The sequence below is a fragment of the Poromitra crassiceps genome (assembly GCF_964638095.1).
Source record: "Poromitra crassiceps genome assembly, chromosome: 1".
Lineage (NCBI taxonomy): Eukaryota > Metazoa > Chordata > Actinopteri > Beryciformes > Melamphaidae > Poromitra > Poromitra crassiceps.
In genome coordinates, this window is record NC_139623.1 from 9,645,660 (window position 1) to 9,668,178 (window position 22,519).

The 22,519-nt window shown below is 45.1% G+C and overlaps 1 protein-coding gene across 1 annotated transcript in view; it reads right to left on the minus strand.

Annotated features, from left to right (window-relative positions):
* plekhg4b (pleckstrin homology domain containing, family G (with RhoGef domain) member 4B) overlaps positions 1-22,519 on the minus strand; it is a 41,183-nt gene that overhangs the window by 5,953 nt on the left and 12,711 nt on the right. The window contains exons 4-17 of the mRNA XM_083640137.1: positions 17,082-17,288; positions 15,680-15,803; positions 14,416-14,509; positions 13,790-13,876; positions 10,201-10,317; positions 9,475-9,573; positions 8,813-8,955; positions 6,351-6,489; positions 6,048-6,170; positions 5,723-5,887; positions 4,349-5,238; positions 2,429-2,658; positions 1,875-1,918; positions 583-672 (exon numbers count right to left, since the gene is read on the minus strand). Of these exons, the coding sequence (XP_083496263.1) occupies positions 583-672; positions 1,875-1,918; positions 2,429-2,658; positions 4,349-5,238; positions 5,723-5,887; positions 6,048-6,170; positions 6,351-6,489; positions 8,813-8,955; positions 9,475-9,573; positions 10,201-10,317; positions 13,790-13,876; positions 14,416-14,509; positions 15,680-15,803; positions 17,082-17,288 (2,552 nt within the window). The remainder of the gene's footprint in view (positions 1-582; positions 673-1,874; positions 1,919-2,428; positions 2,659-4,348; positions 5,239-5,722; positions 5,888-6,047; positions 6,171-6,350; positions 6,490-8,812; positions 8,956-9,474; positions 9,574-10,200; positions 10,318-13,789; positions 13,877-14,415; positions 14,510-15,679; positions 15,804-17,081; positions 17,289-22,519) is intronic.

Genomic DNA, 22,519 nt, shown 5'->3' on the forward strand with positions numbered 1-22,519 from the left:
AGGATTCTCATGGTGAAATTATTATTATTATTTGATCAATCTCTCTCTATATAAAAAACATGTCTCCCCCCCCCCAGATTTTCTCTCTCTCCGCAATTGCACTTGTTGCTCCACCCCCTCTGCCGATCTGGGGAGAGCCATAAACTAGCACATGCTTCCACCCGATACATGTGCAGTCAGTCACCAGCCACTTCTTTTCACCTGACAGCGAGGGGTTTCACCTGCAGGACGTAGCACATAGGAGGCTCACGCTATTCCCCCCCAGTTCCCCTCCCCACTGAACAGGCACCCCCCGACCGACCACTAGGCCAGCGACCAGGACTCATATACCCACCGGCTTCCCACCTGCAGACATGGCCAATTGTGTCTGTAGGAAGGAATTTAATCTACAGTACACTACCCAGACGCCCCTCAAAATCTATAATATTCTGAATATGAATATTGTCACAGATGTGGCTACACATGTGTACTGTAGGTCAATTCTACTCTGTCTCATTGTTTACTGTGGAGTTGAACTACGACTGATGACCATGGGACCTGTCGTTGTGGGTGGAATGCAACCAGAGCAGTTTCCAGACGCACCTTAAAGAATCCGTTGCCATGGCTGCTGAGCAGAGCATCTGACTGCGGCTTATTCTTGCTGTACAACGCATACATTCCAAACTGATCCTCCTGCACACACAAGAATAACAAGTTACAACACTGACTACAGTCAAAGGTACATTTCAGCATGCTCTACCAAACACTGTGAATGATTTAGCTCCCCAGAGAGAGTACATGCAATTGTCTTGTTTCCCTCAAGAGCTACTGTATGTTCATCATGTTTGTGGTTACAACATCTACAGTGAGGTCACATACATGAGTAGTAAGGGTGTAACGGTTCACAAAATGTACGGTTCGGTTTGATACAACACGACACAGTGGTGCCATGGTTCGGTATGTTTTTGATGCAATAAACAAGTAGAAATGCAGGAGAAATTCCCTTGATTTTAAACATTTTAATTTATTTTACTTATTTATTTTATTATTTTTGCAGTCTTGTTAAAATTTGTATTTCAATTTAAGACAATGTTTTTAACACTTTTTTTTATTTTTTTTTCAGTTTTAGTTTACCATGATATCCTTGTAGAAGATTAGCTTGGTTTGCAATGCGTGTTGAACCTAAAGCCTCGTACTTAAACGGTCCGGTACAAATATGCGTATTATTACACCCAAAATGAGTACCATACAGTGGAATTCAAATCGTGAGGCGACAATGGGATTTTGGGATGATGACAGTATCGTACCGAGCTCTGATTTCACTGTTGTTTTGGGAAAAGTTCGACACTTCACTAGGCCAGAGGTTCTCAAATGTTTTTCAGCCAAGGACCCCTTACAAGATAGAAAATATACTGGGGACCCCCTCATTCTGATTTGTGATTTTGGGCTAAGCTTAATTGTTTCCACGGTAACGTGCTTGACTTTTAAATTGATAGGTTTGTTAGATTAGAATGTAATCCATGAACCATTTAGATTTGAACCATTTAGATTTAAAGCATAAAATATTTTCGTTGAACTATGAAGCTTTTGCAAAAAAGTTTTTATTTTTATTTTCCTGAAAACTTTTCGCGGACCGCCTTGCAAAGTGCCACGGACCCCTGGGGGTCCCCGGACCCCATTTGAGAACCAATGCTCTAGGCTACAGTGTACAGCAGAGTCACTACGCTTGAGCGCTGCATTTAGGCTGTCAGCATGCACCCTGGGGCACAGTGGGCGTCTGGACTTACATGTCTGAGAAAACAGCTACTGGTGGACAGGGGGGAGTGAGCGTCTGGACTTACATGTCTGAGAAAACAGCTACTGGTGGACAGGGGGGAGTGAGCGTCTGGACTTACATGTCTGAGAAAACAGCTACTGATGGACAGGGGGGAGTGAGCGTCTGGACTTACATGTCTGAGAAAACAGCTACTGGTGGACAGGGGGGAGTGAGCGTCTGGACTTACATGTCTGAGAAAACAGCTACTGGTGGACAGGGGGGAGTGGGCGTCTGGACTTACATGTCTGAGAAAACAGCTACTGATGGACAGGGGGGAGTGGGCGCTGGACTTACATGTGTGAGAAAACAGCTACTGATGGACAGGGGGGAGTGGGCGCTGGACTTACGTGTCTGAGAAAACAGCTACTGATGGACAGGGGGGAGTGGGCGCTGGACTTACGTGTCTGAGAAAACAGCTACTGATGGACAGGGGGGAGTGGGCGCTGGACTTACGTGTCTGAGAAAACAGCTACTGATGGACAGGGGGGAGTGAGCGTCTGGACTTACATGTCTGAGAAAACAGCTACTGATGGACAGGGGGGAGTGGGCGCTGGACTTACATGTCTGAGAAAACAGCTACTGATGGACAGGGGGGAGTGGGCGCTGGACTTACATGTCTGAGAAAACAGCTACTGATGGACAGGGGGGAGTGGGCGCTGGACTCCAGCTCTTTCAGGAAGTACTGGCTGTGGAAGTCGCACAGTTTCTCTACATTCCCGAAAATGATACTGCGCTTCCCACGCAGGTCCTGGGGCAAGTCCAGGCGCTCCATCTCTGGGAAATAGTGCTCTATAATGTAGTTGAGAGATCGCACATACTCCCTCTCTGTGGCAATCATCTCGTCCATGATGTGCTGCACTTTACTGTGGAGCAGAAAGACATGGTAAGGAGTCAGAGAGAGTCCGTGTCATTTTGGGTTTTATCAGGCCCATACTATGATATTTACAATATCTGATTATACTAGCTATGATTACTCATACTATTGTATGCACAGTAGTATAATGATTAATGTAATACTAATAATCTATGAGACTAAGGGCTCTATCTTCCCAAAAGCGCTAATTTAGCGTTTGCGCTCGTTTAACGCCGTGCGCAATGCAAATTGGGGGCGGACACAAGCGCATGCCTGTGATAATTGTACTGGGCATTGGCTGCCACAAGCCAAAGCAGGCGTTTCAGCGCTAAAATGTGGTGATAGATGGCATTACGCTATCGTCAGCAGCGCGCAATTACTTTGCGCTAAGAGCTTTGAAAAGGACCTCTTACGCACAAATACCTCTCTGCGCTGGGTTGCGCACCATAATCTCCGTGCAGCGCAGCGCAGTGCAAGTAAAATCCCTTTTGGATATGTCATTACGCATAGCCTTGCCATGCCAGGACATCAAATTATGCTGCTAAAGTTGGGTTTTAACAGATAATTCAGTGAGGTAATCAACTATAACTCACTGAGAAACTTTTATCACATCGCAAAGAGGGAAATGAATTGAGAAAACTTGTTGGACAATGGACATAGGCTATTTACCTTCATAACCCGGAGGGTCATTGGCACCACAGACGATCTGTCAATAAGCTCTCTCTGTCCTCGCACGAGTGAGTACACTCTATTACGCATGGAGAGAATTACAGCATATTGCATGCCTCGCGCAAACATGCGAGACGGGAATGTGATTGGTTTTGATTGACGTAATGCCCAGCCTTGCCTGGCCACGCCTGTGAATAATTCTGGTAGTTAAGACTGCCCAAATCCCGTTTGCGCAGGCATTTTGGGGCACAGATGATTTTGGCACAGCTCTAATTTGCGCTTGCGACACATGCCGTGAACCTTTCCGCATCCCGGCCGAGAATTCCATCCCCAACATATTTCGGGGCTGTTTTAACTTAGAAATCAGGGAGGTCACGTCTACCAGACAATTATATCACTTTTAAACAGTTACATTTCTGTATAAATCATTACAATATGCTCCCGTGAGGTGGGGATGCTTTTTTTTGCTGATTGGCGGGGGAGCAAAACTCGGCAGAACACCTGGCGGACGGCGCAAGGTGGAATGCTATCTTCTCAGCCTTAAGGCACGCGCAAACAGGTGCGCAAGCGCTATTAGGGGATAGCGCCTGTCTGAAGATAGAGCCCCATTACTAGTATAATGACTAGTCGCATATTGTCATGGCATTATGATATGGTATAAAGTACAAGGGCTCAACAGAATAACAGACACACACAAACCACATGTGTGACTTTGACTTTGAACTAAATGACAATTACCAGGCAAGATTTATTGAGCTGAATAACAAACAGCAGTATGTACCATCTGTAAAATAGTCATGACAAAAAAACGTTTATGTGAGTTTTCAAAGCAACATGAGGCAATGTTCGAACTGACACAGTCAGTGCCCGAAGAGCAGGTGCATTGGTTACAAAAACGTGCAAAATTATTTAACGTGGCAAGGCAGGGGAACGGTCTCGAAAATCATGACAAAATACGCCAAACATATTTATCTGCAAGGATGAATGGTGGTTGCGAGTTCAAGTTTCGTGTCGCTGATGCGCTCGCTCACCTGCTCTGTTTCTTGCCGTCTCCCTCGGTGTGTCTGTTAAGGGTCCTGGAGGGCGTGGACATGCTGCGGCTCCGCCCTAACGCGGGGCTCACCACCTCCTGTCTCTGCAGCTTCTTCTCCGCAGACACGTTATTGGCCACCTCCAGCCCCTTGATGTACACGCCTGTGTAGCCCGTGTGACTGGCATCAGAGTGGCCGCTGTCCCTTGGCGTCAGCTCATAGCTCAAGGTCTTCTTCATGATCTTCTTCAGCGGCTGCTTCCGGTGGCGGGCGGCCGCCGAGTACACCGGCTCGGAGTGGCAGGAGACGGACGAGTCGACGGTGCAGTCGCTGTCCGTGTCATCAAACATGGACGGACTGTGCCTCAGTTTGACGTCACAGTCCGGAGGGAAAGGGAAGTGCGAGGAGGAGATTGAACTGCAGGGGCTCTTGGAGAAAGGCCCAGCAGAGTGAGCCTTGGTTTCCTCATAATCCAGTGGTGTCGCCGGCGCCTTGGTGGTGTAAGCGGGCAGATTGGGCAAAGTGAGACGTCCCTCAGCGGCACGCTGCTCCATGGCAGCGCACGGTCTGTCCATAGTCTCCACAGAGACGGGCCCATCAACAGCTGCGGGGTTAGATGCTGCGGCCACGGCCCGGGCCAGAGTCTCCTCCAGCTGCTGCTTGGTCTGCTGACACTTGTGCCACAGCGTGTTCCAGTGCTGCAGCTGCCGCGGGCTGTCCAGGGAGAGCACCGTCTCATTGAGGGTGCTGAAATTGTCCACGGAGAACTTGGAGGCCTCCGTGTGGTAATCCTGGAGGATCTGCACCACGGCGGGCGGGAGGCTGACACCACTGCTCTCCAGGCTCAGCTGGCGGAAGTAGTCCTGGCAGTGCTCCATCCACTGGTTGGCCTACAGAGGAGACAAGGCAGAGATAACAGAACTATATTACATGTTAGGGACACGGTGTATGAAATATGAAGATGGCTAAGTCTGAGATAGCATCTGAATCAACCTCCTGAGATGTTCATTTATTAACCGTATGTAACACTGTAATTCCTGACTTATGCATGGCTTTCTATTTGTTGCTTGTTGGCAATCTATGAATTTAAAGTCACAATGATGGCCTTTTTAGCTCATTCCAAAACAAAACACTGTTTTATTTTTTTATACGAAAATCTCATAAAGTGTACCAGAATAAAAATCCCAACCCATAAAAGCATCACAGAAATTTGAACAATCCTGCCCCTCCCATCAAATAAAAATGTATTTCTCTCCCTAACTGATATCCTATTGGTTTACACTTTTGAATTACCCCTCTCTGCGCTATGTCCTGCCACAATATCCTGTTTCAACAAGAAATGGATGGACATGTTAATACAATGCTAATACTTACCGAGTCATAGAACTCATACAGGTTGGTGAGGATGTCCAAATGGGCCTTCCTCCTCTCCACTCTGCTCAAGATGGAGCCCAGGTGCTGCTTAAAGTCCAGGAAGACAGAGCCTGGGAGCGACTCTGGAGACTCTTTCACCAGCTGCAGGCCGTGCCTCTGCTGGTGCTGTCAGGATAAGGACAAGACTGGTCAATCTAACACCGAGTCTCATCTGAGAAGTAGACACCTAAGAACCAGTCCACAAGCTACGTGTTTAGCAATCTGATGTAAATGTATTGTGATGATAAAGTGGTGTCATGTTTTCTGTTAGTGCCAGAGCATTTACCACTGACTCCTCCAGAAACTGATCCAAGCCCTGCTTCATTTCCTTTATTGTGGCCGCAGAGAAAGTTAACGAGTCCAGAGGTGCGAGATGCTTCTCTCCCTCCACACTGAACCATACTTTGATCTGGGAAGAGAGAGTGATCAAATTGTAAGTACAATGTGACCAAAAAGTGAAGAGTGGGATTTTAAATTGACCTTGCTAATATAGAAATCTATATGAAATAGGTGCCCCTTTTTGGAAAGAGAACAGAGAGAATCTGCTGCATGGACTGAAATGTAAAAAATTAGACAAGTTTGAGCCCACCTGTTGTGTTTGCTCCTCAAACGTGCACACCTCCAACAGGTTCTCTAACTGCTTCTGAGACTTGTTGGATAAGATCACGAGCTTATGGACCTCCTCATCTACTTGGTTGTATAGTGCGTTCACCATGTCTATCGCATCCCTGGAAACAAACACAGAACAAGGGCAAACAAATGATGAAAAGATGAATAGTAGATATTTTATGACTATAGGTACTACTCATCCTCAACCCATTCATTCATTCATTTATATCTTTTATGACTATAGGTACTACTCATCCTCAACACATTCATTCATTCATTTATATCTTTTATGACTATAGGTACTACTCATCCTCACCTCATTCATTCATTAATTTAGATATTTTACAACTATAAGTACTACTCATCCTCAACCCATTCCTTCATTCATTTATATCTTTTATGACTATAGGTACTACTCATCCTCAACCCATTCATTCATTCATTTAGATCATACATGGGCAACATACGGCCCGCGGGCCGTATGCGGCCCGCGGGCGCCCCCTGTGTGGCCCGCGATGGAATTGCAAAAAAAAAAAAAAAAAAAATTTTTTTTTTTTTACAGTGCACCTGAACGCAACATGCAAGATACCCGCTGAATAAGTGTCCAAATGTTCATGTCATTCTGGCCAATACTCTTCTGTTATAGCATTTCAGTCTGGAATATGGAATATATTTCAATAATATTTATGACTAAAAGGCTAAAAGTAATCTCATGTGTAAGAAATGACTGTTCTACATTGAAGTAGAAATTTAAATAATTAACTTGTTGGTTTTGGATTTATTTAGCTTCAAGAGTGCATTTTTGTTCTTGTGTGACCCTCAACACAGGCTTTGAGAATCCCGGGCCACTTACTGATACTTAAGCTTAAAATAACCCACTCATATTCTGGTTTATTTCAAGAAAAACATTTCGGCTAGTGGAAATTCGAATTGGCTGGTAACTTTAAAAACTAGCAGCCATATTGGCAGGTGGTGAAAAAAGTTAATTTCAAGCCCTGCAGAGAGAGCAGGTGGTGACATAGGAGTGCGTGAGAAAAGGATCAAATATTGGTGGTTAAGACTGAATAATGACATCACAACTGTTAATTTAAAATGAGTTATTCCTCTAAACCTGGCTTCAAATGCCCAAAATGTTTCGCGCTGGCGCCGTTCAGCCCTCAGTAAAATCTGGTAGCGAGGACATTTTTTTGTGGCCCTCTCTATCATCAAAGTTGCCCATCCATGGGTTACGGCGTGACAATATTTGTTCGGCCCCCGGCAACAATCTGGGTTTCTCATGTGGCCCCCCATGAAAAACAGTTGCCCACCCCTGATTTAGATATTCTATAACTATAAGTACTACTCATCCTCACCTCATTCCTTCCCATATTATGTTTGAGAGCCCGCCCTCTTTAGCAGATCTTTAATGATGGTGCGTTCATGTGCTGTCGGAGTCATCGGAAAAACATGATTCCGAGAGGGAAAATTCACGTGAACGGCCGCTCAAGTCGGAAACAACAAGTCGGCAACTCTGTGAGAATGTTGGTACACGAGTTGCCGACTTGACGTCATATATGCAGAAAACATAGCGGACAGGAGTGGATGTTTTGTTTGAGCTAAGAATCTTTTTTATGTAATTAGTGTATTTTGCATCAACTATTTGCTCACATGTCATCATGTCGTTTAATATGGTATTACCGTTAGTTGCTGTCCTCCTAGAGTGACCTAGTTTACTTAGAAAACGTATCTATTGCGTGATAACAACTCAGGTAGGGACCATAACGTTATCTGCATGGTGCACCTTCACCAGTAACGTTACATTCCCACAGATATTGCTTGCAGACTACAACCTGTCTAGTTCAAAACCACTAATAAAAAGTTCCATATTGTTTCAGCCTACGTGGATAGCAAGTTAGCAACATGACTCTGCACTGGGACGTTGTTTCTATTTTTTTGGCGCTGGTTGCTATGGTTTCCATATTTCCGATCATCCCGACACTACAAGCACATGAACACCCGCGCGTCGGAAGAACGACTGGCCGACTCGGGAAAATCAAACCATCCGAGGAGCACGTGAATGCAGCATAGGTACTGCTCATACTCACCCCATTCATTCCCATAATATGTTTGAGAGCCCGCCCTCTTTAGCCCCCCCACACACGATCCGTGGTAAAACAGCTCTGTGCCCGCTGCCTTGTTGTTTTCCTATGTGGAGAGCGGTGCCTCCCAGCTATGCGGCAGCGCTACACCACATCGCTACACCACATCGCTACACCACATCGCTACACCACATCGCTACACCACATCGCGCTCCGCTCCAATTTGCCACCTTGCGCTGCGCTCAAAGTCCAAATTGTATCAACTTTGTTACCATTTAGCGCTGAGCTTTCTGCGCTCGACCTCGCGGTGAGAGAAGAGAAGATCACTTATCACGTGGAGGCAGCTTTACTCGACCTGCAGTACCTGTAGTTGTCATTCTCACAAGCCTCTTCCTTCCTGATGCGGGCCAGGACAGTGCCTCCCTCTAAGCGCAGTCTGTTCAGGCGGGTGTCATCTAGCACACACTTCATGAGATGCTTCTGCTGTTCCAGCACCTCAGATACCTCCTGAATTGAACACACAGGGGCATTAAAATGACCTGAATCAATGACTTTTTTTTTAAATGAACCAAATTATAAATGGTAAAAGTGAAATGTGTGTTGTTGTTGTTGTTTTTATGCCAATGGCAACAGAAATCATGGAAGTGGAAGTTGTGGAAGTGAACCATCAAGACAAACTGGTGAGCTGTTTACTCCAGTCAAGTTAAGATATGCAGCAAGGGGAAAGAGGCCAGCGGGGAGCTTATTGTGTGTCAGTAGAGACACATAAATCAGAGGGCGGGGGGGGGGGGGGCGGGTCTGAGGCTGGCTGCCGGGGGGGCGGGTCTGAGGCTGGCTGCGGGGGGGGGGGGGGGGGGCGGGTCTGAGGCTGGCTGCCGGGGGGGGCGGGTCTGAGGCTGACTGGGGGGGGGGGGGGGGGGGCGGGTCTGAGGCTGGCTGCCGGGGGGGCGGGTCTGAGGCTGGCTGCGGGGGGGGGGGGGGGGGGCGGGTCTGAGGCTGGCTGCCGGGGGGGGTTGGGGGTCTGACCTTGGAGGTCTCCAGGTTGCCACTGTTGTTCAGTGTGTTGATAGACTCCTGAAGGGAGGAGATGGCTGCACTGCAACTGCTGGCAAATGGTTCAATTTTCTGTGAGAAGCAGAGAGAGAGAGAGAGAGAGAGAGAGAGAGATAGACAGAGACAAAACGAGAGAGAGAGAGAGGGGAGCATGGAGCTGATAAGTAGTGTTAAAACATCACCAGTATACTGATTCCCACACAAGTAGCCTACATCCACATTTGCAGGAATGCAGCTTGCAAAGAGGGTTTCAACAAGACATGAATTAAACCCTTTTTTGTTGCTTTTCCTACAATATTATATCATTAGCTTGAGTCTAACAGTTTTTTCATGTGAAAATATTTGTAGTTATTTATTCTCTAGTGCCCCTCCTTCACCTAAAGAGCTACAGGCTGTTTTGGGGGCTTTGCTGGCTTCTTTTCAGTCGTCAATCAGGGAATTCAGTCCCTGCGCCAGTTTCTAATAACTGGAAGAACTGCTCTGATTGGCTTTCATACTGTACATCACACACTTTCTACATCACAAACTGACCATGTTCTGACTGGTCCGGTTCAGATGACTCATTTCTTCTAAATTGGCAAAACAACAATTAGTACAATTGCCCCCTCCCCCCCCCCCTGTCCCCTCCACCCCCCCCACCTGGTTACTGTTAACTACACTCCAGCCTCCTCCATCACATACAGTAAAAGTGACTCCCACCTGTCTGAAGTGGATCCAGTGGTTGTGGTCGTAGTGGAAGGTGCCCTCCAGGTCTCGTGTGAGCTGCGTGGGGTCGATGTGCTTCAGCAGGGCCTTCAGAGATGACAGCGTCTCAGTCTGCGGCAAGACAAGCACAACAAACTCAGCTCTCTGCGTCCCACATTCCCTGCTTCAAAGCTACAGCAACCTTAATTACCCATAGGGCTCTTCCTGCTCGCCTCCAATTTCTCTCATCATGGCCATGAATAAACATACATTTTCAATTGCCTGGAAACTAAGTATATACACTCTATATATATACACTCATACCTGTCAACATTGGGCTTTGAAAATAAGGGAGACCATAATTTTTTTTTATTATGAAAGGGTTTTTCCCTCACGGTTCAACCTAGATCTAGCAACTAGCATGCTGGTTGACATCTTTTTCTCCCACCGTGACCAATACTAAACTCCACCTTGCAGAACGCATGGTTGTTTCCCAACATACTTCAGGTCAGGAATGGATAAATAGTCTCCCAAGTGTCGAAATATCTATATAAATATTTAGCTTTTTTGTTCTTTCTTTTTCTGGTGCCTGACAGCGGAGCGGAGCGGAGCGGGGGGGATTTTGGCTTGAGCGGTGAGCGGGGACCAGAGCGGTACCGGAGTGAAAGTTGGAGCGGGCACCGATCACCCGCTCAGTCCCGCTCCAGTTTCGCTCACAACGTGTTCGGTTTGAACCAGAATGCATCGGTGCGTGGCCATGTGCACGCCCACTATTTTCTCGCCAGCTGCTGCGAGACGAGAAGGAAGAGACTCATGCCGTGACTGAAGACAGACAGAACGTTTGTTTATTCATGTAATAAAAACGTGTTCAATAATAGCCTGAGACTCCTCAGGCTATTATTGAACATGTAATAAGCGGTATGCTTATTCCTTTTCTGCCTCGCGCTCCTGCATCTCCGCAGCGGGGCTGCTGCGTGCGTAATCACGCAGCGTTCTGAGAGCCGCGCTGAGTGATACCTCTCTGTTTGAAGTAGAATTTCGTTGCACAAGCACACCTTTTCTTTATCAGCTTTTTAAAATTTGTTTCTACTATATACGTACATTGAATCCGACCAATTTTTTTTCTGCCAGCATTCCTCATTTTCCCCTTGGCGCACATAAAGACACATATACGCTATTAGGCTATTTGGTTTAAGGGCTGGACTGGGACAAGAAAATGGCCCTGGACATTTTGACCCAGATCCGGCCCACATCCAGCCTGTGAATATTCCACCATCCCCACCCCATTGATGCATACAGTACATGAATACAGCAAGAGTGTCACTTTTACTACATCAGGTTTATCGTGCATCGCGATAAAGAGCTATATTTGAAAAGGCACTTTAATTTGGTAACTTTCAACAATAATATTTGAATTAACCAACATCAGATAACAATAAATGGTGACACCCACGACTTCAAAAGAATGTGGGCCAGGGGCGTGAAGCTTCCTACCCCCCACTTCGGGGCCTCCTTGCTCGGATCACACCCATTTTGGAACTTGGCCTTCATTGTGATCTGAACTACATACATGTAAAGTTTGGTGACTGCATTTTGCACGGCTGTGATGCTATCGTGTTGACAACATCTGTCCACAGACATATAAACACCTGTCAAAGTACTCAAAATCGCTTCTGTGGTAGTTCTTCTTCTGTGGTAGTTCTTCTTCTGTGGTAGTTCTTCTTCTGTGGTAGTTCCCGCTACAATAAATGTCTCCAGGACCACATGTTGCCATGATGACACACACACACGCGCGCGCGCGCGCGCGCGCACACGCACACGCACGCACGCACGCACGCACGCACGCACGCACACACACACACAGTCACAAGGTGAAAACAATACCAGCCACACACTGTCGTGGCTGGCAACAATTAAAAGGTGGAGTAAAGGGGTGGCCATGTAGAGAGAGCCTCTAATGGAAATGCTGCTGGTGTTGCACTACTGAAAAGGTCAGTAAGTTTTGTGCATTTTGATGCCTCAGCTTCACAGGCCTTTATTTTTTGTCCCTCAATTTCCCCGCCCGACCTTTTAGATTTTTGGAATGATTCCTCTCTATTTTGTTATGTTTTACTGCTTTCTGGTCACACTGATCAGCTCATCTGAGGGGGTGAAGGTATAGCTCACTCAACTCTATCACTCACCTCTCTCTCTCCCACTCACCTCTCTCTCTCTCTCTCTCTCTCTCTCTCAATCACCTCTCGCTCACTCACTCACCATTCTCTCTCTCTCCCACTCACCTCTCTCTCTCCCACTCACCTCTCTCTCTCTCTCAATCACCTCTCGCTCACTCACTCACCATTCTCTCTCTCTCCCACTCACTAAACGTGATTGACACAACATGAGTTCGTATTTATTTTAAAACGTGTGACAATTCTGGATGAAAAATACAGACTTGTACCTTTTTTACATCAAAAGTCCCCCTAGTACACATTTTTTTGTTACCCAGGAAAGCAGCCGGGCGTAGCAACAGCAGTATCGCCTTTTAAACTTTTATATCGCGCACTCAACCCCGTACGTTTCAGCACGTCTGCGGGCTCTCTGTTCCCCCTCCCTTCTCCCTTCTCAGATGGCTGCACAGGGACAGCGTCAGGCCAGCCAAAACAAAATGGAAACCACCGGGTATCAAATTTCAAACAAATGTCATTTAAACAAGTAAATAGCCTCACTGATGCACGTTGGAGGAGAAAAAGGTGTTTCAACAAACAGCAAACATTGTATCAAAATACTCGTTTTGATGTTAAGATTACATAATAGTGAAACTGTGGCTGTAAAGCATAATACTCAAATTTAAATGAATTGTTAACGTTACGAGGGTTTTATTTTGAAAGAGCTAAAGCGGATGACCTTATACATTCTGGTTGACTTGACGCAGTCTATGCGCCTGGTGCTCATGCATGCAGCATGAGAGAGATATGCTTTGTTCTGTTGGCATATTCCATCAATGTAAAGTCATTAACTGTTAAGAAAGATTAATTTCAGCCTGTGGGAATCACTGAATCTCACTGACTCACACTGGAAAAGGGGCGGCAACTCAGGAGGAGGAGAAGCAGGGTCGGAAAATCACCGCCAAGATTTATATCGCCATGGTGATTCAGTAGGTCACGGGTTGGCTTGGTTCCAGCCTTAAAACTCGTTATATAAGGATTTTTGGAAATGTCTATGGAGAAAATGAATGGGAAACTCACTTACGGGGCAAACGATGTCACGTGACTGTTCAGCTCTATGACTATCCACCAATACTTGACACAGAGTCGTGGCCTTCCTTCAGAAGTCAAGGACAGAACATGACTGGCTACAACTGTGTCCTTCCTAATGTCACGTTTTGTTCGCAGAATGGGAAAAACAAACAAACTTTTCTGTTGTCGCTGTTGATTACTGGTTCATTTCAGTTCAGTTCAATCTGATTTGATTTAATTTGATTTAGTAAATTTTCGATTCAATTACTTTTCAATTCAATTCAATTCAGTTCAAATATTTATGGCGTGCAGTGGTATCGCTTATGAGACGCTGAATACTGAATAAACTGGTTTGATACTTCCTGGTTAATGTAGTGTTTAATCACCTGTACATTGATGTCTCTCTCAGGCTTGGCAGCCGCCTCCTTGTCCGCCAGGAACACGACTGAGTAAAGTGCATTTGGTGCTAATGCCTGAGAAACACACACACACACACACACACACACGCACACGCACACGCACACACACACACACACAGCATTTTTGTCAGCCAGTTAAAATTAAAATGATAAATTACAACACATGTAGAAACAATGTGAAATATGTATTTAAAGTGACTTATATGTTGTTGTGGTTTGCAGAATTATCATTCTTACATCAGTAAGTAAGTCATCATCATAACATGACGATGATGATATGTCTCTTGCATGCTGCAGCCAACCCGCTCCCAGTGTGCGGTTAACAACAGACAAGTAAGCACAGGTCTCTCCCACACAGGCCCAGAGGCCATGCTTTCTCACAAAAATGTCTTGGAACTACAGTCAGTAGAAATGTAAGGTGTGCCTCTTTGAAAATCAAAGTGTGTCAGAATGAGAGGGAGAACAATAGGAAATGTGTAAGGAATGCCATAGTGTCATAAGAGTGAAGACAGCTTTACAGCTCAGGAGACAACAGAGATTCAGCTCCTTAGGCGTGTGGGAAGGTAATGACATATTTTCCACTGCGGGCTCACCTGTAGTTCAGACAGCGATGACAACAGAGCTGGGACCGGCTGCTGCCTCCTGCTGTCTATCAGAACAGCCAGGCCCTGATCGCGCCTCTCTCTCCTAAAACATAAAGACTTACGATCACTGTCCATGACGGATGATTGCAGATGACGATACAGAGATTACAGAGATCACGTGCGGACTCCGCGCTGGTTGCAGATGCTTTTATACTCAGAATGGCAGCCCTTACCTCACCTCACAAATTGGTTGTCACTTTGAGAGAGACATGTCGAATAGTCTGAGATGGCCAAGTTATAAACAAGGGGGTGGGGGGGTGGGGGGGGGGGGGCCCTAACCATAAATACGGCATTTGGGGGAAAATACAACGTAATTAAAAATATAAAAATAAACTGATTTCATATGGCCCTATTTATAGCCAACATATATACATTTTTAAACATTTCAAATACATCTGAAATACATGGGTGTGAAAGATTTAGTTATGATCTGGTTAGTTAGCCTGATATTCAGACTGAATTGTCAAATCATACACTAATTTCCAGCCAAACTCAACTCTGTGGAGTGGGAGGATTCCAAAGTCTGGACCCATGCAACTGGTTAGTGAAAAAGGAATATATTTTACTGATTGACCCCATCAGTTTAGTTTATTTGTTTAGCACAAATTTAGGTACAAATCTGTGCAAGGTGGGAACGAAGCCTTTGCAGGCTTGTACAGAGTTCCACACCTACTCATATTAATTTCGTGACATGCAGGCTAAACATTCAACAAAAAAACACAGAAAAAGAAAAACTACATGTTAAATCAGCAAAGCAGTGAAAATAAGGTATTTTGCATCTGAAGCAAAAGCAAGAAGGCTAAGAGGAGAACAAAGTCTGTTCGAGAAAAGTTGTCAAAATCTGTCAGAGAAGGATGAGTACAGGGATCAGGAGGACAGTAGATGTTTCTTCAGGTGCTTTTTGAAAGCAGAATAAGAGGACATTGATCTTAGCGGTAGGCTTAATTCACTCCAAAGCTTAGGACCTCTAAAAGCGATGTTGAATTGGTGCCTTGAAGTTCAGTAATGTAAACATGAACAAATCTAGCAAAGCCAATGACATTGTAATGTTTGTTTGTTTGTGAACACTGGACACATTTAGAATGTTTTTTTTTGGGGAGGGAGGGGGGGGGGGTCTGGATTGGTGCTGCAGTCAAATTCACCTCAGGGATTATAGGGGCAGGTGGGAAAGTTACTGGGGTCAGGAAAAACCCTGAGTGTGTGGGTGACTTACCGCAGTGTGGAATAGTAGTAGCCCAGTAAACAGGTGAGGTCACTGGTCGTGCAGCTCTCACCTGCCCACACCTGAGCCCTGGTGCACACCTGCAGCACTGCCCGCCCACTGCGATCTCTGTTTCCTGGAAGAGAGAAGGCCAACGGGGGGGGTCAGCACTCCCACTCACATGTGCATGACTACTATCACTCTCTGCAACGGTAAGGAGATTGTTCAAGATTTATAATTGCATAATTAACATTTTACCGCCCCTACAAGGGTCAAGAATAAACAGTGTCTAAGGAAGAAATGGCCTGGAAAGTTCTTATGTCCAGAAATTTTAACTGAGGCGTCTAAAAATTAGGAATACCCAATTTTGTATTCCGCCCTGTTTTCATTTCGTTTTTGCCCCCCCCCCCCCCCCCCATTGGCACAAACAAACCACTGCATCAACAAAAATGTACTATTTGGGGACAGAGAAGGAAAACAGCAGCATCATGTTCTGTAAGGCCTGCCACCAGAATCCTAGCCTGGGAACCTGACAAATCTGGGAGCTCATTTTTCACTTGCTCTGGCAGATATGTCTGCCATTTGAACAGATTTCAAGCCGGCCAGAAAACCGCACAGCCAATCACAGCCCCTTTATTACACGGCTTTGTTTAATACTCATCTGATTGGTCAATCACGGCATTCTACGTGTTATTCCTGTATGCTGCTAGAATACCGTTGCTGAAAGCTGTGAAAGTCATATCAATCCACAGAAAGAAGTCGGGTAAATTTAACGGTTGCTTCACATCGGGTCCTACATCAGCCTGTTTGGGTTTATTTTGGTCAATGAGATCAGGTTGGCAAACCAGCTGATCAGTAACTGTTCACATGGGTTTCAGTCGCTCTGAACTGCGTCACACGTTTCCTTGCTCCGATTGGTTGAGGCATTTTGGAATCTGCCCGTTGGTAACGCCCCCCTGGAAATAGAAATTGAACTGAGAGATTGAGATTCCAGACTCATTCACATTTGCGAATTGGTCTGGTGATGTCAGGCTACCAGCAGTGGGAAAGAAGTGTAAGACGGGTGGTGCATTAGGATATAAATATAAAACAAATCTTAGTCGTACAAACTCAATTTTTATTTGCCAATATGCAATACAAATATATTATTTTAGAGTTAAAAAGAAAAGCTCCCCCGGAAGGATGGCTCTAAAAATCAGATCATGGGGGCAAAAAAATGCCCTCTGAAATGCCCCCTACAGTACATACACCAAGCCCTTTTTTGAACTCTGAAATCCTGTGAGTGTCTGTGACTGTGGCAGTTTTGTGTGATTCAAGGAAGACATGAAGCTATTGAATGACTTAGCCAGATCAGATGTGTGTAAGAGAACATGCTAATCTAAGAAGAGATGTGTCCGACTCACTCATCACCTACCGGGTAAGACCACGGCACCTGATGCCAGAAGCTCTTGGTTGACCTCTGACAGCAGTTTAGGCAGGTGCGAGTCAGAGTCGTAGGAAGGGCTCGACGCTGAGCCCGGCCTGATCGCCGCCCCGTTGGCGGCTTTGGGAGAGGGAGGCTCTTCTCCTCCATGCCTGTGCCCATGCCTGCTCTCGCTGTTGATGCAAACATCATGTTGTCCTGTAGAGGCAATTAGAAAACAGTGAAACACAATTCTGACTGATAAGTGGTCTTTACTGAGCCATCTACTGTACGTCAATACAATTCAGACGCTTCCTTTCACCTCGGTACTTTCTTAGCTAATAGTAATGCCTCGTGCAACCAATGTTCATTAGTGGTGAGGTAGGTGCGCTCTAGTAGTGACTTCACACTGACTCATCATGGAGACCAGGTGTTTATGCAGTCTGACTCATGGGTTTCTCTCTAGACTCTCCTATCTCAGCCTCCTCCTCGGCTCTCCACCCCTCCAGGCTCTGTTTACAGGAATGCTGACATTCCCAAGTGGTACCGCTGTATACAGACTTGATCCTATGCCTGGGGCCGCCCAACAAGGCTGCTAGTTCTCACACTGAGCATCTCGCTATCTCTCTTTCTGCAGACTTGACTTGTGCCATGGCCAAGGTAACACTGCAATGACCGGGGTAAAATGGACAGGACATGTAGTAGTAGTAGTAGTAGTAGTAGTAAAAAACTTTAATGTCCTCCAAGGAGGCAATTTGTTGTACAGCACAGTACATGAGGACACAGACACACTAAAATAAAAACATACACAACTCATAAAAATCACAAAATCATCTGTAGTGGTCAAAAATACTACAAAAATACGCAATAATACTGCGTATTAAAGTGCACGTGTTAGCAGCCCTGCATATTTAAAGTGCATATCTGATAACAATAAAACAACAAATAAAAACTTCAGATTCCCTGAATCTCACATCTTATTTAGCTGGATGATTGACATGGGGATAAATGAATGTTTCACTCTGTTGGTTCTGATCTTGGGGTATGTGTACCTCCGACCAGAAGGGAGTAGCTGAAACTCTGCTGACAGTGGATGGGATTTGTCTGAGCAGACCTTGTCTGCCTTCACGGTGTACATAGGATAATACTGTAGATATCTTAGGCATGAAAAGACAGGTCCTCGCACTTCACCTCGCGAACCTAGGTGGTTCATGGTGCATATCTCTGAAATTACAACTAAAATGTAACTTGAATGTTAAACAAAGTATAACATTTCAAATACTATAAAAAAAGAGAGAAAAAAACAGACATACGCTGATGATATGGGTCTTCCCTTTTAGAAATATGTCGTCATGTTATTATTATATGTGAACGAATGAGAACACGGGAAGCAGGGCCATTGTTCAGCTGACTGGAGATATTATAGATCTTCATAATGGTGGCATTGGACTATAATATAGAGAGGAACTATGTTGGGTCGACACCTTTTGGGAGTTGTCTTTTTAAACGCTTTCTGGCCTCTTGCATTGTATTGTCCTGCTCTGCTCTGTGACAGTAAACCCTGCCAGCTCAGCCTCCATTGTCTTCCAACAGTCAATGCATTTCCTGTGTGAGTGTGTGGCCGCGCTCATGTTTGCTCCGTGTTCCCTAAATTGCTTTGTTTTCAGAGGAAGTGACAAACGTAGAGCAAAGCCTCCTGTGCATTGTGTTGTGTGAACATGCCATGTGTACTTTGTTTGACACCATTTTAAGCCTTCAAAGACAGGCCAAATCTGTGCAGGTTGTTGTGGCTTGGCTTGGATTTATTGATGGAAACGTAAACGTAGATGGCATAAATGACAGAGGATGTGTTTTGATGCAGTCTCATTCAATCCTTCTTCAGTATTTCTGTCAGAGCACTGTGAGTCCGTGCAAAGTGAGTAGGTCTCGTGTGTCTGCTCTGCAGTGAATGGACCCTGCGCAGACACACAGGCAGAGTTTGAAAGGCTTTTTTTTTTGCCGGGATCCCTGGTGGCTGATTGGCTCACAAAGGAAACTTTTATAAATGAGGCAACCTATCTGGGCGCAGTGCAGCCCCCCCCCCCCCAGCCCCCAATAACACTGCAAGGCCGTCTCACTGTGGGATGCTGGGGTCCCTCTGGTTGCTTACAGGGTTTACAGGATCCTTTGTTGCCTTTGAATTGTCATTGTGGGAAACCTGCTTTGCAGTAGCTGAAATACAATCCGCACTGAGGTCCTCTCAGGAAGGCAACAGTGATTTGACTACTGTAGTTTTAGCTGACTGGTCGGTGGAGCCATCTCTTTTCTTCTTCTTTTTTCAATATTTTATTTGACTTTTTCAGAACATAAAAAAAAAAAAAAACAAGAACAGGAAAAAAGAAGAAAAGAAAAGAAAATACATATATACATACATTCAACATTACAATGCTACAAAATGGTGCTACCAGTCATAGAAAATGCTTGTGTGCTTACAAAAATAAATAAAAAATAAATACTGTGCAAGGGATCCAAAAGAAAGTCAATTACCGCTGTTTGCCGGATCAAAATAGGTCGGGGTCCCAAATAACAAAGAATGTCCTCAATGAATTGAGTATAATTGAGACCTTGTTGTCAGCCACAGCTGAAAAGAAGGTGGAGAGGAGGACTTCCATTCCTTCAGAATTAGTTTCTTGGCAACCGTCATCCCCTGTGTCAGAGATTGTTGCACGGCCGTTGGGAGGAGCAAAGAGGACTCCGAGCAGCCGAAGATGGCGAGTTCTGCCTCCAGTTGGAGGGTTATTTTGTAGGCCTTAGAGTACCAGTCAAATATTTTAGCCCAGAATCCTGATAGTGAAGGGCAAAACCAAAAGGCATGGGACAGTGTGCCATCCGACACCCGACACCTATCACATAGTGGTGAGACAGAAGGATATGAGCGATCTCGTTAATGCCTCTAAAATAAGTACTATAAAGATGATCATTCTCATTTAGAATGAAGTCTGACATTGTCTGAGGCTACGGCACAGAGATTTAAATCAACACATTCAATGTTCACCTCACATTTCAATACACGGAAGAGGCTGTGCTTTATAAAACAACATGATTCCCTGGAGGGTCCTCTCACACTGCCACTTTCCTGAACTACCCTGTATGAACCAACCCCAAAACAAAACACAGACTGGGTTGGGATTAAAGTCCTGTTTCCAGGGTAGGTCCCATACCTGCACCCCGAACATGCCAAAGAACACACAACCTGGGCTTTCCAAAAGCAATCTGTCACCAATGTTCACGTCAGAACAATTATGAGCCCTCTCATTATAGCAACTCACACTGCAACTCCAGCCAACTGATGGATTATCTTGGCCAAATCTCCTGCTGCAGTTTATTATTACACAGCATGGTGAGAAGCCACCACACAGAGTGAAACCTGGTTTCATTATTATACACCATGGTAAGAAGCCACCACACAGAGTGAAACCTGGTTTCATTATTATACACCATGGTAAGAAGCCACCACACAGAGTGAAACCTGGTTTCATTATTATACACCATGGTAAGAAGCCACCACACAGAGTGAAACCTGGTTTCATTATTATACACCATGGTAAGAAGCCACCACACAGAGTGAAACCTGGTTTCATTATTATACACCATGGTGAGAAGCCACCACACAGAGTGAAACCTGGTTTCATTATTATACACCATGGTAAGAAGCCGCCACACAGAGTGAAACCTGGTTTCATTATTATACACCATGGTAAGAAGCCACCACACAGAGTGAAACCTGGTTTCATTATTATACACCATGGTGAGAAGCCGCCACACAGAGTGAAACCTGGTTTCATTATTATACACCATGGTAAGAAGCTGCCACACAGAGTGAAACCTGGTTTCATTATTACACACCATGGTAAGAAGCCGCCACACAGAGTGAAACCTGGTTTTATTATTATACACCATGGTAAGAAGCCGCCACACAGAGTGAAACCTGGTTTCATTATTATACACCATGGTAAGAAGCCGCCACACAGAGTGAAACCTGGTTTTATTATTATACACCATGGTAAGAAGCCGCCACACAGAGTGAAACCTGGTTTCATTATTATACACCATGGTGAGAAGCCACCACACAGAGTGAAACCTGGTTTCATTATTATACACCATGGTAGAAGCCGCCACACAGAGTGAAACCTGGTTTCATTATTATACACCATGGTAGAAGCCACCACACAGAGTTAAACCTGGTTTCATTATTATACACCATGGTGAGAAGCCACCACACAGAGTGAAACCTGGTTTCATTATTATACACCATGGTAGAAGCCACCACACAGAGTGAAACCTGGTTTCATTATTATACACCATGGTGAGAAGCCACCACACAGAGTGAAACCTGGTTTCATTATTATACACCATGGTAGAAGCCACCACACAGAGTGAAACCTGGTTTCATTATTATACACCATGGTAGAAGCCACCACACAGAGTGAAACCTGGTTTCATTATTATACACCATGGTGAGAAGCCACCACACAGAGTGAAACCTGGTTTCATTATTATACACCATGGTAGAAGCCACCACACAGAGTGAAACCTGGTTTCATTATTATACACCATGGTAGAAGCCACCACACAGAGTGAAACCTGGTTTCATTATTATACACCATGGTAGAAGCCACCACACAGAGTGAAACCTGGTTTCATTATTATACACCATGGTAGAAGCCACCACACAGAGTGAAACCTGGTTTCATTATTATACACCATGGTGAGAAGCCACCACACAGAGTGAAACCTGGTTTCATTATTATACACCATGGTAAGAAGCTGCCACACAGAGTGAAACCTGGTTTCATTATTATACACCATGGTAAGAAGCCACCACACAGAGTGAAACCTGGTTTCATTATTATACACCATGGTGAGAAGCCACCACACAGAGTGAAACCTGGTTTCATTATTATACACCATGGTAAGAAGCTGCCACACAGAGTGAAACCTGGTTTCATTATTATACACCATGGTGAGAAGCCGCCACACAGAGTGAAACCTGGTTTCATTATTATACACCATGGTGAGAAGCCGCCACACAGAGTGAAACCTGGTTTCATTATTATACACCATGGTAGAAGCCACCACACAGAGTGAAACCTGGTTTCATTATTATACACCATGGTAAGAAGCTGCCACACAGAGTGAAACCTGGTTTCATTATTATACACCATGGTGAGAAGCCACCACACAGAGTGAAACCTGGTTTCATTATTATACACCATGGTAAGAAGCTGCCACACAGAGTGAAACCTGGTTTCATTATTATACACCATGGTAAGAAGCCACCACACAGAGTGAAACCTGGTTTCATTATTATACACCATGGTGAGAAGCCGCCACACAGAGTGAAACCTGGTTTCATTATTATACACCATGGTGAGAAGCCGCCACACAGAGTGAAACCTGGTTTCATTATT